General features: G+C 46.1%; 6 protein-coding genes across 6 annotated transcripts; 2 read left to right on the forward strand and 4 right to left on the reverse strand.

Annotated features, from left to right (window-relative positions):
• Positions 1-228: 228 nt before the first annotated feature.
• N7478_006129 (threonine dehydratase, biosynthetic) lies at positions 229-1,988 on the reverse strand (the record flags this gene model as incomplete). Its single annotated transcript, XM_056922343.1, has 2 exons — positions 229-1,746; positions 1,806-1,988. 2 exons carry the CDS (start codon positions 1,986-1,988, stop codon positions 229-231), a joined length of 1,701 nt encoding a protein of 566 aa, XP_056780380.1.
• Positions 1,989-2,761: 773 nt separating this feature from the next.
• rcf1 (respiratory supercomplex assembly factor RCF1) lies at positions 2,762-3,496 on the forward strand (the record flags this gene model as incomplete). The annotated part of the gene is made up of 3 exons (XM_056922344.1): positions 2,762-2,802; positions 2,920-2,990; positions 3,081-3,496. 3 exons carry the CDS (start codon positions 2,762-2,764, stop codon positions 3,494-3,496), a joined length of 528 nt encoding a protein of 175 aa, XP_056780381.1.
• A 1,595-nt stretch (positions 3,497-5,091) lies between these two features.
• Positions 5,092-5,636, forward strand: N7478_006131 (MARVEL domain-containing protein; the record flags this gene model as incomplete). Its single annotated transcript, XM_056922345.1, has 2 exons — positions 5,092-5,438; positions 5,495-5,636. 2 exons carry the CDS (start codon positions 5,092-5,094, stop codon positions 5,634-5,636), a joined length of 489 nt encoding a protein of 162 aa, XP_056780382.1.
• A 429-nt stretch (positions 5,637-6,065) lies between these two features.
• Positions 6,066-7,686, reverse strand: N7478_006132 (uncharacterized protein; the record flags this gene model as incomplete). The annotated part of the gene is made up of 8 exons (XM_056922346.1): positions 6,066-6,156; positions 6,209-6,392; positions 6,449-6,527; positions 6,594-6,950; positions 7,011-7,110; positions 7,175-7,218; positions 7,281-7,527; positions 7,592-7,686. The coding sequence occupies 8 exons, from the start codon at positions 7,684-7,686 to the stop codon at positions 6,066-6,068; spliced, it is 1,197 nt and encodes a 398-aa protein (XP_056780383.1).
• Positions 7,687-8,532: 846 nt separating this feature from the next.
• On the reverse strand, positions 8,533-9,057 carry N7478_006133 (bZIP transcription factor; the record flags this gene model as incomplete). Its single annotated transcript, XM_056922347.1, has 1 exon — positions 8,533-9,057. The coding sequence occupies one exon, from the start codon at positions 9,055-9,057 to the stop codon at positions 8,533-8,535; it is 525 nt and encodes a 174-aa protein (XP_056780384.1).
• A 973-nt stretch (positions 9,058-10,030) lies between these two features.
• N7478_006134 (uncharacterized protein) lies at positions 10,031-13,070 on the reverse strand (the record flags this gene model as incomplete). The annotated part of the gene is made up of 6 exons (XM_056922348.1): positions 10,031-10,090; positions 10,150-10,173; positions 10,230-10,312; positions 10,381-10,438; positions 10,536-10,578; positions 11,143-13,070. 6 exons carry the CDS (start codon positions 13,068-13,070, stop codon positions 10,031-10,033), a joined length of 2,196 nt encoding a protein of 731 aa, XP_056780385.1.
• Between the last annotated feature and the right edge of the window lie 161 nt (positions 13,071-13,231).

Genomic DNA, 13,231 nt, shown 5'->3' on the forward strand with positions numbered 1-13,231 from the left:
CAATGAAAATTATTTTGTGGAAAAAAGATCTATCATACAATTGAAGCCATCAATATTCCATAGTCTATGTCCAAGAACCGAACGCCGAATGAAGCACAAAGAGTATTTTGTACTAAGAAGCCGCTGAAGAGGAAGGAAGGGAACAGGAGAAATAGACACTATTCATCATACCAGATTATATCCATCGCGGTCGAAAATTCACATGATCATATCTTCAGGTGAAAAATATTACGATCGAAGGAAAGTTTGGTAGGTAGGGGAATCGGTATGCTCGCTGAATGGATAGCCCAGGTCCCGGAGGAACGATTCGAGCTCGTCTTTCTCATCAGGAGGACATTGGATAGCAGCCAAAACCTTGCCCACGTCGCCACCGTAGTTGCGATAGTGGAAGAGAGAGATGTTTTGGTTGGGACGAAGAGTAGTCAGGAACTTGGCCAAAGCACCCGGTCGCTCGGGGAACTCGAACATGAAGAGCCGCTCATGGGCCACATTGGAACGTCCTCCAACAAGGAATCGAACGTGGCGTTTGGTTAACTCGTCATCGCTCAAGTCCCGAGGAGTCAGTCCTCCCTTTTCAAGCTCTTCCATAATCTTAGCCAGGTCGTCACGACCAGTTAATGCAGACAATGAGATGCCCATAAGAACATCCGCTGAGTCGTCCTTTGCGTAACGGTAATTGAAAGCAGTGACCGCGTGAGGAAGCACAACCTCGACGAGTTTGGCAAAAGCACCAGGCTTCTCGGGGATCTTGACACTCAACAAAGCCTCCTTCTTTTCGCCAAGAGCAGCCCGCTCAGCCACAAAGCGCAATCGGTCAAAGTCCATGTTAGCACCAGAATTGATAGCAATCAGCTCACGGCTGGCATCGGGACTAGGGTTGTTGGAAACATATTTCTTGAGACCAGCAAGTGCAAGTGCACCGGCAGGCTCAACGACGGTTCGAGTATCCTCGAACGCATCCTTAATAGCAGCACAGATCTCATCAGTGGAGACCTGGACAATCTCATCGATCACGTCACGACTAACGCGGTAAGTTTCTTCGCCGACAGATTTGACGGCAGCACCGTCTGCGAAGAGACCAACTTCCTTCAAAAAGACACGCTGATTCTCGTTCAATGACTGGGCCATGGCGTTCGCATCATAAGCCTCCACGCCGACGATCTTGACTTGTGGCGCAATGCGCTTCAAGTAGACACCGATACCAGCAATCAAACCGCCTCCGCCGACACCACAGAAGACCGCCTCCAGTTTATCCAAGTTCGCCTGGCGCAGCAGCTCCATTCCAATGGTACCTTGACCAGCAATAACGTACGGGTCATCGAATGGTGGGATGTTGGTCAGACCGTGCAGTTTCTCCAATCGGTGGGCCTCTTCCTTGGCTGCGTCGAAATCGTTTCCATGCAGAACCACGCTTCCCCCAAGACGGGCAACGTTCAAATGTTTGATTGCGGGAGTGCCCGAGGGCATAACAATAGTCGCGGGGATTCTGAGTTTACGAGCAGAGAAAGCGACACCCTGCGCATGGTTGCCGGCTGAGCACGCAATAACACCTTTCCAACGCTGCTCCGGGTTCAAGTGAGCCATCTTGTTGTAAGCGCCCCGAAGCTTGAAGCTGAAAACGGGCAGCAGATCCTCACGCTTGAGAAGCACTCGGCTCTCCAATCGGTTACTCAAGTTGACGGCATGGGTAAGTGGAGTTTCCTCGATAACATCGTAAACGCGGGATGTCAAGATCAATCGGAGATACTAGAAAGCGCAAGTTAGAATTGTGACAAAGAATAAAGTAAAGCGGAATCTGTTCTAACGTCAGGGTAGCCGTTTGGTAGCAGAAAAGCATCTGGAATTCCCCAGTTCGGAGGCAGGCCTGGGAATCGTGGGTTACGCTCCGATGGAGGCGTTGGAGCGGCGGTGTACTCAGTTAAAGCCAAGCCATTCGTTTTGGGAGTGACTGGTCTCGTAGAGCCGTTGGTGGGTGATTCGTCAGACATGATGATCCTGAGAAAAGTCAACCTGTCCAAAGACACTTGACAAGGAGGGTTCAATGGCTCAGGAGGGGGAATTGAGAAATTGTCGGAAATTCTTTGATCTCTGACTCTTTTTTCCTGCGGGGGACCGGGATCGGCCTTATGTCATCAACCCCCGGTCGCAGCCCTAAGCCCCTCGTCGAAGAAAGAGTAGCTAGAAGATTTATATATGCTGAAAATATCGAATATATAGCCTTTGAGGATTTCCTCCCGTCTCAGCTCTCTTTAGAGAGAAAGCGTCGTTGTTGTGCGAAGATATATGCTTAAGATTGCGATCAATCTATAAGTGGCGGTCAATGCTGATATATGGATTGACTACTATCGGTATATAAGTCGTAGACAAAGAGTTGTTTTAGGTGGTATTTTGTTCCGGCATATTGTATGAAGACTTATATATTTCGCTTCACGTGTAAATAACCCTGTCCAAATCTAAAGGTTTGCTCTCTGTAGTGCTTTGAATCCTCTTAGTTTGTTGTTGCAACTTGCACGATCCGCCCATACATAAGGCCGCCGGGAGGAAAAAAAACTCCTTGGCAAAAACTCGCGACGTCATGCTGCACTCGACACATCGCGTGTACTTTAACTAAACGCCATCACCCCGCCTTCAATCGAACTTTCCACCGAAAAGCCAATAAGTGACTCGTGACTGCTTTGTAGCTCAAACCGCCCAAAACCATCGAGCTCGGACCCAGCAAACTACTACTCGACTCTATCGATCTCTCCAATCCACCGCCACCATGAGTCGTGAACCTCTACCATCCTCTTTGGACATTAGCAAGTACGTGCAATTCATCACAAGACCGGTCAGAACCTAGCAAATCGCCTCGGAGACCCCCTCGGAGACCGGCGGGGAGAGCGTCACAGAACCACCTGCTAACCTACACCTTCTTACCAGTCAATTCCGGGAGGAAAGCGGTCTTCAAAAATTTACCAGGCGACTCAAGGAAGAGCCATTGATCCCACTAGGTAAGTTGGAACCTTAAACCAGATCGCAATATCAGGTCAACTGGTATGACACCTCTTCCGGCCCCATGTGCTCATTCATTCGTTCCATAGGATGCGCCGCCACGTGCTACGCCCTCTACCGGGCCTACCGATCCATGAAGGCCGGCGACTCAGCTGAGATGAACCGCATGTTCCGCGCTCGTATCTACGCTCAAGCATTTACACTGGTCGCGCTGGTTGCAGGTGGAATGTATTTCAAGACAGAACGAACGCAACGCCGGGAATTCGAGAAGGCGGTTGAAGAGCGCAAGTCACAAGAGAAGCGCGACTTGTGGTTGCGTGAGCTGGAGATTCGTGATAAGGAGGATCGCGAGTGGCGAGAGCGCCATGCTGCTATTGAAGCCGCGGCCAAGGAAGGAAAGAAAACATCAGAGCCGGATGCTGCACGTGCGTCGATTGAGCCGGCTGACGAGAAGAAGATTGGGGTTCTGGATGCTGTGAAGGTGTTACTGGCGAAAAGCAATTAGTTGGTCAGTGTATGTGTACAATATAGTAGTGACGGTTTTGTATTATTTGTAAATAGCCTCCAATCTCCACAAGCATTCTTAAGTTTTTCTTGATATCACGGGATTTATAGATGACATGGTTTGATTTACCAATTGGCCAGCTTATTTACTTATGTTTTCAACAGATATAAGCAGACCGTTGAGAGTATATTACGGGCAGGGACTCGGAATCCCTTTGCGGAGGATTTGCCTGGCGATATTCCCAAGGGGGTTGGCACTTTCAGAAACATATTTGAGCCCGGTTTCGAGCGCCCGAACGCAATGTATATAGATGATCTGATCCAGCTGGGTACATTATTCGTAAACCATATCTATAACCCCTCGATGAATGGTCTTAGCTATGTGAATTCAGATACCTATGGAAGGTTGGAAAAGGGATTTGAAAGATCTTCACAACATTAACCCACGGCGTCATAAATCGACATCCAGAGCTTAAGCTTCTATTAGTTTTCAAGTGACTATGGGCTGATCATCGTCAGGCTGAGGAACCTGCGTGTGACATGGACCATTCTAGGCTTCTATTCTGGACCGTGACCTGGGGAAGTTCAACAAAGCTTGTTAGGGTAAGTGGAGCATCGTATACTCGATCCTGCTGACTCGGAAACAATCAGCGCCGACATGACTACTGAAGCATAAATCGAAAACGGCATGATCTGGTATTCTCAGACAAGTCTTCGTCAGAATTGTTGGGAATAGCTAGCCGGTCATGGTTATGGTATGACGTATAGGGGCGAAAGTTGACATGGGAAAACTCGAAGCCTCCAAGGAAGACTAGGCATTAAAATCGGCATTGGGCTGTCAAAAATTACTCACATCGAAAATACAACGAATATCGGCGTGACCGAAGTGTGATTGAGTGGAAGTGATCGTCCTTTCAGTCTCCGTTCTGCCGAGGACGCATGTGAGATCGACAGACTAGCGCACCATCGACTCAACAGACTTTCTCCTTGTTTAGCAGGATCAACCAAACCCGAAAATGAGTTTTTGACTAAACCAAACTTCTTTCTTCAAATATGCAGCCAAAATAGGACGGCAAGGGCTCAGCCCATCCTCAAATTGAAGGAGTTGAAGTTGAAATGTGCTTGGGGAAGATATTTGCGGTACTACCGAGGCGGTTCCTGATGGACCCCGGAATGCACCCGTGGGCCGTGGCGCGCTAAACTTTGATAGTGGCAGTCTCTATTGAAAAGTAGGAACAGAGAAAAAGAGCCCCCGACAAAGACCCTTGTCGGTACTGCGTGCTCCACAATTTCGGGTTCGTTCCTTTGTCTCGCAACATGCATGGTCTCCCGTGTTCTTGTTGTCTGTCCCCCATGACGTCTAGTCACACTCTAAACGGGGGCCTCGGTTTCTTGTAAATCTCTGCTAGTGTCAATCCTAGACTCTCTATATAAGCTTTGGATCACTCCGCTGGGCTGAAGTGGATCTTGTTCATCCATTCTCTCTATCACGTGAAAATTGTCTTTGCGCGCGAAGACACTTTCGCTGCTTGATACTCCTATATCAACGCCTAAACCACACGCTTTATCTCATAAACTTAATCAAAATCGCCTAATATGTTGTCCTGGGTATATCCAACTCGAATTGTGCAGGCTCTCCTCGCCCTGGCAACCATTGGCCTCGCAGCCTTCGGCGCTACATCACCCTTCTCCAATGTGATTTACTTCTTGCTCTTCAACGGATGCTGGACAACTGTTATCGCTGTCCCCTACCTGGGCCTTGCGCCATTGTGGTTCCCACGATTTTCGCACGAGTTCGTCATCCCAGCTGTTGAATTTGTCACAATGGGACTCTGGCTCGCTGGTTGGATTGCCACTGCTGCACTGCTGCCGAAGCCGAGCTCATGCAATGACTCGTACTGCCAGGCTCAGCAGGCTCAGATTGTTATTGCTGCAATTGAATGGTAGGTACTATTACGGAATGAAACTGTTGTACTATGATCTAATTTGATATCTTTAGGGCTCTCTTCCTACTTACCAACGTCTTCGCTTTCCTGGATGTTAAGAACTCTCGATTCAACCGAAGGACTCATGAACAGTCCGCTGCTGAGCAGACTGAACAGACTGAGACTGCTCAGGTTGACGCTGCCCAGGCTGCCTGATTTACAATAATCGCAACTGTGTTGCTTTTGTCGATTTCCCTTGTGATGTCAACATTCAATACCCTCTTAATACGAAAATGGAACCGGGGTGCACATAAATGGATAGTTTAGGTGAATTGTTGATAATGTTTGATGAGTTGGTGCACGATACTCAATTATTGTGGATATTGACTTATATACTGGTGGAAAATATGGCGCACATATATCATACGCTACATGTGATAATACGATAATGATACTTATAATGATTACCTCTAACATTCTTGACCCAACTCAAAATCCGAAATTGTAACAAAATTGATTTGACCGAGAATCATTAACGACAACAGATAGTGGTATCAAAGCGCTAACATTCCCAGCTCATAAAACTCAAACCCAATGAAGCAAAAAAGCAATTTAGTCACGTCAAAAGAAAAATATTGTGGAAAATCATCCCAAGTCCATCTCGTCAGAGTCTGGCGGCGAGAGCATAGCAGGTGGCGTCGAGCCGTTTTGATGATATCCCAGGATTTCAGCGTATCTAAAGCTGGGGTTAGCTAATATAATTTCAAGTCTTATCATTTCAGACTAACATGATTGTTTTCCAAACGTCGGACGTCAATTCTGCGTCCAGAAAAGACCAATCTACTAATTCGTCCGCTACCGGCTCGTCCTTTGGATCATGATATGCCCCGAGGTATGGAGAAGTCAAAGTCTCGGCGGCAGAGATTCTCTTACTAGGATCGTATTGTAGCATTCTATCCAACAAAATTGTCGCTGAGATCCTGTCAGTATGTTACACATAAATTTGGTTACTCGGATAGAGTCCATACCCTTTGGATTTGCTCCTGGAATGATTGTTGACCAGGGCTTACGAGATCGTTTCGGTAAAGATTTGACGAAACCCATAGTCTGGGGATTATTAGCATTTACGAAAAGAAGTATATTGGGTAGGCAGGTGTTTGATGTAAAACTCACGTTTGGACTGGTAACGTTGTCAATAACATTATCTGGCGGAGAACCGAGAAGCTTGGTGATAACGCAGAATTGATCGATATGGTTCTTTCCTAAAAATAGAGGTTGTCCCAGAAGCATCTCGGCGAAAATACATCCTACACTCCAGATATCGACTTTTTCGTTATATCTTCTCCAGGTGAGCATTATCTCCGGGGCTCTGTAATATCTCGTAGATACATATCCGGTCATCTGGGCCTCTTGAACACGTGCTAGGCCGAAGTCGCATATTTTGAGATCGCAATTTTCGTTAACGAGGATGTTGCTTGGTTTCAGATCGCGATGAACGACGCCAGCCGAATGGACATATTTCAGGCCTCGCTAATTAACATGTTAATATGATATGATATGACTAGGAATGAAGCTGATTGATATACATACCAGTATTTGGTACATGAAGTATTGGGTGAATTGATTATCCAGTTTTTTTGTATTTAACAGAGTATGTAGGTCGGTTGACATAAGTTCCGTGACAAGATAGCTTCATTGGCATGTCAGCTTTAAAATTTCAACCACCGGCCATTCAGGATTGCTAAATCACGTACATATCTTCGGTCGGGGAAATGAAGATATCATTCAAATGAATGATCTGCGGAATTGCTGCGTCAGTCTTCACCCACTTATAATCGAGCACATTGATTTGGCACTAACATTATCATGCTTGAGCATCTTTAACAATTTGACTTCTCGGTACATGTGCCTCGCGATATTTTCTGATTTGAATGGATTGGCGAGCTTCTTCACGGCAACGGTTCGATGGGATATTTGGTCTTTGGCAGAACTATTGGGACGAATGGGCGATTTGTTAGCTTCTGCAATAAAATGAAACAAGAAATTGCGGGGATCATACCAGACTAAGCCTGAGACGCCGATTCCAATAGGGTGCAATTGTTTATACCTGGATGTGGGTTAGCATCTGTACAATACAGAATGTAAGCAGCAATTGATAATGCAAAACGAACCGCTCGGTGGTTTCGAACGAAGTACCCATAATGGACATTTGGGTAAACTGAGCCATCTCCTGTCCTGGAGTAGCATATTGATCCATCGTGGACATTGTAATGAGTTAGAATGTGGTTAAGCTAGTTTAAGCCACATTTGAATCGTTGAGTGCGATGGTCTTGCAAAATATGTGTAAGTTTGACAAAAGGCAGAGAAACCCATTGTGTTTTATCAAGACACGCGAACCCAGATCCCATGATCGGAATCGTAAAGAGCAACAATCTTCAGATGTTTCGTGGCGCCTGTCCACATTGACATCAGCGGCTGCTCCACATCGATAATGAGAGCTTGTGAATGCGCCGGCTGTTCAGCCACAAATAAGGTTGACTCGTCGAGTAATCCTCATCCCCACACAGCCCGCAGCGACATCTTTTCCGATTGGTCGGCGCTTTCTGCCGGCCCATTGCCAGTGGGGCGTGTGGTTGTCCCGCATGCACAAAAAAAGAGCACCTATATTATGACTGGCTATCACCCCTCTCCACAGGGTCAGTTTCGAGAATCCTCTACTGTAGTGCCCCTCCGAAGTCAAAGCTCGTGTGTGCTCCCGAGGGTAAACGCCACTGGTTGCCCTATCGTAATTAAAGGAAATGCATTTCCGATATAACCTAACTATAAGTACTGATCGAGTTTGTACTTGAAAGGCAAATATGCAGACTTATTTATAGTATCTTATTCATGTACATGTACTATACAGGTATTACATATATTAGACTTGAACTTGAAGTGAAATCCTTTCACAAGAACCTGTCTGTGTGTAAGGATGTACCATTGGCCCGTCTATGATATCAAGACTGGCCCAGACTGAACCCCAACACCCGCAATTCCCGGCTAGAACAAACAAAAAAAAACCATGACAAAAAAGAAAGCCCCCATAACTAAAACCAAAAGCTGTTTTTTAAAGCTAATCGGCTTCAATGAACCTTTCAAATATGTCATCCGGGTATTCTTCATAATCAATTTTCTCCGAGGGTGCCGCTTGTATGGGTGGCGCTGCCTCAATCCCACTTCCCCCACTATCCCCACTCCTAGTCGATTGTTCAGATACAAATGAACCTGCTGAAAACGTCGGCGAGGGGTATCGCATAGCTGCCGAATTATTTTGCGCAACTCTTTCACCGATCTTAGCCAGCTCAAAGTTGATTTGAGGGTCATTGCAAGGAACGTGATTGAAGACTTGATTCTTTAGACACCAGATTTCTTCCTTGAGACAGTCGACAATCGAGACGAGGTTGTCATGCTTCGTACTTTCGTCGTTGAGGACTCTTTGAATTTGTTCATGTTCGCGCTTCCTCTTCATGCGACATTTGGTGGCTGCAACCCTGTTTCGCTCCAGTTGTCTTTCTCTTTGGGAGCCCACTTTTTCGTTCCTTCGTGATTTATTTGGCGGAGAGGTAAGTCGGGGGTCTATATTTGCGATTGTAGACATTTTCGGAGAGATCGGTGAGGTGGTTGGAGGGTGGAAGGGATAAAACTCCGGTATATTGAAGATTCGTGGGGATATCGGTCGATCAAAGGCAGGGTATAATATTCCGTATAGTATTCAGAGGATGTGATTGAAGAATTATTCTTCAGAGATGGGGTAATCAGTAAAATTTGTATTTGTAGGAGTATGTAAGGATTATTTCGCAGTAGCTAACTATTCAAATGCAGCGCGAGGAGAAGTGGGCTTTAATATGTACATCAAATTCTGAATCCGTCAATTTTAACAAGGTTAATGTACTTGCAATATAGCAAAAATCAAGATTCTAGGCAAGGAAATGTCAGCTTACAAACGGTAACTCGCAGGTCGCCACCGTAAGTCTAGATCGGAAAATGTACCCATAAGCACTCAGTTCGCTGGGATGTTAACATCAAGGTTAATTTCTTGTTTCCACTACGAATCGGAATGGCGGTGCATCCTTAATGAGAAAATTTGACTGGATGGTATCTGTTCCACAAAATCCGGGGAATGTAGAGTTGTCGATTGGCTTGTAACTAGGATTAATGACGAGGGTGCATTATGTATGACGTCATAGAAAAAAACACAGTGTTTTTTCTCAGCAAGTTTGCTCAATGGAACTACTTGCTCGTATTCCTCGTATCTCGTGCTTTCTTGATCGCTCTAGATCTCCGTCACCACCCGCAATCCATGATATGTACAACTTGAACTTCTTAGGGATACATTTACCAACAAGCGGCTCGAATCAAACTCGGCGGAAATTTTTCGCTTATTATTGAGATTTTCCAGAAGCGGCAACTATAGTCAAATGAACACGATGCTCCATGATAATACGTTGGCTCACACGCGAAACCTCTAAAACCAACTTGAACTTGAAGCCCAAAGGGGATGTATGTAAAATCTAACAGAAAACTATGTTTTCTTCAAAGAAATACCATTTGCGCCCATATTATGTTGAGTGTCAGCCAGCGACTTGCTCATCAATATAGCGTCTCATCATGTCAAATTCCGATTTCCCGGTCTGAATATATGAATACAGTTAGCGTCTTTCCTTAATCCAGAATACAAATAATTTCATACCGATAGGAGATATCTTATATGTGGCTATCGAACCTAATTAGCGCTTTATTTAAATAGCAAACAGGACATGCCCAACGTACCACATCTGTAACCTCGCGATGTCGCTCGAATTCACCTCTAGCATATGAATGCAGCTCGTCACGAGTAGAAGAAGGAGGAATCTCTGAATCATCTCATTAGTGAATTGAATTGAAAGGAGAAGGTCGGTGACGAAAAGGGTGAGAAGCATACTATGCAGAGCTCGAACAATCTCGCGCCATAATGCCAGAACACGCTGCCGTTGGATAAACTATAAGTCTAGTTAGCGAATCTGTAGCATCTTGAGTTTTAGTGTGCATTGAATCCCTCTTTAAAAGGGTGGTATCTGTTTCAAATATTCCACCTACATGGTCCAAACTGATGGCTGGCTTCTTCAGCTTTGAAGGCTGACTGCGTGAGATAGCAGCTAGCGTAGTAATGGAGGGCCGCATAAGGAGAAGACCATGTCACGTTTGGGAACGAGAGTGATCGTGACGGTTCAATGCTGTATTGTTTGATGCAGATTGGAGGAGGCCGAAGTTAGCTCGGAGATTGCGTTGTATTCGTAATACCATGTTATTTTTTCACACGTGATATATACCCCACAATCTAGCACTCTTGACAGAATTCTATGGTAAATTACTGTTCTGGTAATAGGTGTCCTGGGCCCTGCAGCTATTTCAGGTATTCGATTGGACACATTAATATGAGGTCTCTGGGACTCCCATCAACTTTTAACAAACGAGGGAATATAATGAATTTCAAAAAAAAACAGACCGAACTGAGCAATCTACATATGTGTGATATGGGCATAATCCAAGCAGCGAAACAGTATCAATCTAAATTGTTGATAGAGCGAAGCAGAAATCTATTTGGATATCATCATGCAAAATCCGGAAAAAAATCAAAAAATTGATACACGCTTTTTGAAAAATCGAATGTCAATAGCGAGATCCAGATTCGGAATACGTTTACTCGCACTGCTGGGCATGGATCCTCTTCATGTGTAATTTGTAGTTCCAAAGCCGGTTGAATCCATTGTTGCTGCGTCTGCAACCTTCAACAGGACAGAAGTAAATCGATTCCCGGTTTGGATTTTTACCATAAGACTGGGAAACAGATAGAGGAGTTGACCTTGCAGTAGAAGGCGAGCGAGACCTTTTGGGCGTAGCCTCTTCCCGAGCCTTTGAACTGTGCCTAGACACACTCTCCGTGCCCCTCGAGGTACCTTCTGGTACATTATCTGCGACTCTTTTCGGGAATCTTGCCGTTCCACGAACACGTGGGCGTCGTTCATCAAAGCCGCTTTCACTTTCATTCTCACTCTCACTCTCGGCATAGACAAATTGCTGTGAATTTTGACCGCCGGGTAAACGATGTCTCTTTGTCTTCACCATTCGTCCTTCCCGAAATTTTCGGAAAGTCATATCTTGTTCGAATATATCGGCACATCGTTTAGAAGCACGTTGAACGGCGTTGGAAGGTAGCCCCATAATTGCGGCGATTCCCATGACCTCGCTCCAATCCCGCAGAGGAAGTCGTTCCGAAAGTGCCAGTGGTACCCTGCCGTGGGCGTCCTCCGTCAATTCGGTATTTTCAAGCGTGTCATTGGCTTCGATATCAGTGTCCGAGGATGATCTAGAGCTCCGGGCGCGATCGGGCGATGATGTTTCAGGCTTTTTGGTTTCGCGATTGCGTTTACGACCGCGTGATTCGTACTGCTTGCGACCTTTCTCCTTTTCTGGCGGCACTGATTCTTCATCTTCATCTTCGGTTGCCGATTCATCACTGGAGTAATGGTGATTCGCCCGATGCTTCAGAGCTTGGTGGAGTCCCATTAATATTTGATCTAATTGCGAGATGACAGTGCGTGAAAGAGGCCGCAGTTGGCTGCGAGATAAGTCGTCATCAGTCTGAACGACCGGCTCGCGGAAAGGTCGCTCGGGTAAATTCCATTTAGGATCCTCATCTTCTTCGTGGCCGTCCACTACCATCGCATCGGGATCTGGCGATTCCTCCTTCTTAATTGATTCGAGATTAACGCCTTCCCACTCACGGGCAAGAAACCTTTCCTTGGCTGTTTTCATGATCGCTGCCATGATCCACTCCTCGAGCTCAGCACTGGGGCGCATATCAGGTTGCAGTCGATAGTTGTCGAGTCCATCCAACCGAGAACGGATAGGTTCGTCCTCACGTGGAACAGAATCAGCGGGCATGGGCCATGATATCCATTTTTTGGGGACGGTCGTGATTTCCTCATCGTTTGAGTCCTCCGCATTCCCAAACTCGCCCTGGATTTGATTGCGTTGCTGACGTGAGGCAAAAGAGTCGTACAAATGACCAGCAAGATCTCTGGCCCGAGTTGTCATCAGTGAATCGAGAACACTAACCTCGTTCGCAATGGCATATCGATAGTGATATGGCCATCCTTGCCATCGGTTTGGACGTTCGACTCCAGGCGGGAGATCAACCCCTCGATGAAGTATATAAGTTGGCTGTGGTGCAACAACTTCAGCAGGTTGGGGTACCCTCGTTCCAGAATTCTGGGTCTTTTTCAAGGCCTTTTTAGCCTTTTTACTGTCTTCATCGCTGCTCCCTCGGAAGCTGTCACCATCTGAACCGTAATAAGCTTCCAATGGCCTTTCTCGAAGGATCATGTCAAATTCATCTTCTTCTTGTTCTGGGCCTTCTTGGATAGGTTCAAGCTGCTTCTCCGGCTTCTCATCCACATCCTGGGAGCTGAAGCCACCAAAGATGGACCTTCGGTTTGGCTCCGGTAGTGAAGAGGGTGGAGGCTCCGCATCACTGCTAGGTCCGCCAAATAGCGAGCCTCGTACTTGAGCCGACTGAGGTGGTAGATATTGTGAAGATGAAGGTTGGTGATTGTCCGAAAATGAGGACATGCCTCAGCCCGTACGTGAGGTTATAGACAATTTTATGGGGCTAATGCTCGGAACATAGCACGAGTGTAGAATTTGGGCAAGAGATGCAGATGTTCACTCAGAAGGTGATCAAGCATCACGTAATTCGATTCTGATAAAGCTAAATTAAAGGCGTTTGAAAG

The sequence above is a fragment of the Penicillium angulare genome (assembly GCF_028827245.1).
Source record: "Penicillium angulare strain IBT 27051 chromosome Unknown utg000004l_segment0_segment0, whole genome shotgun sequence".
In the NCBI taxonomy this organism is placed as follows: domain Eukaryota; kingdom Fungi; phylum Ascomycota; class Eurotiomycetes; order Eurotiales; family Aspergillaceae; genus Penicillium; species Penicillium angulare.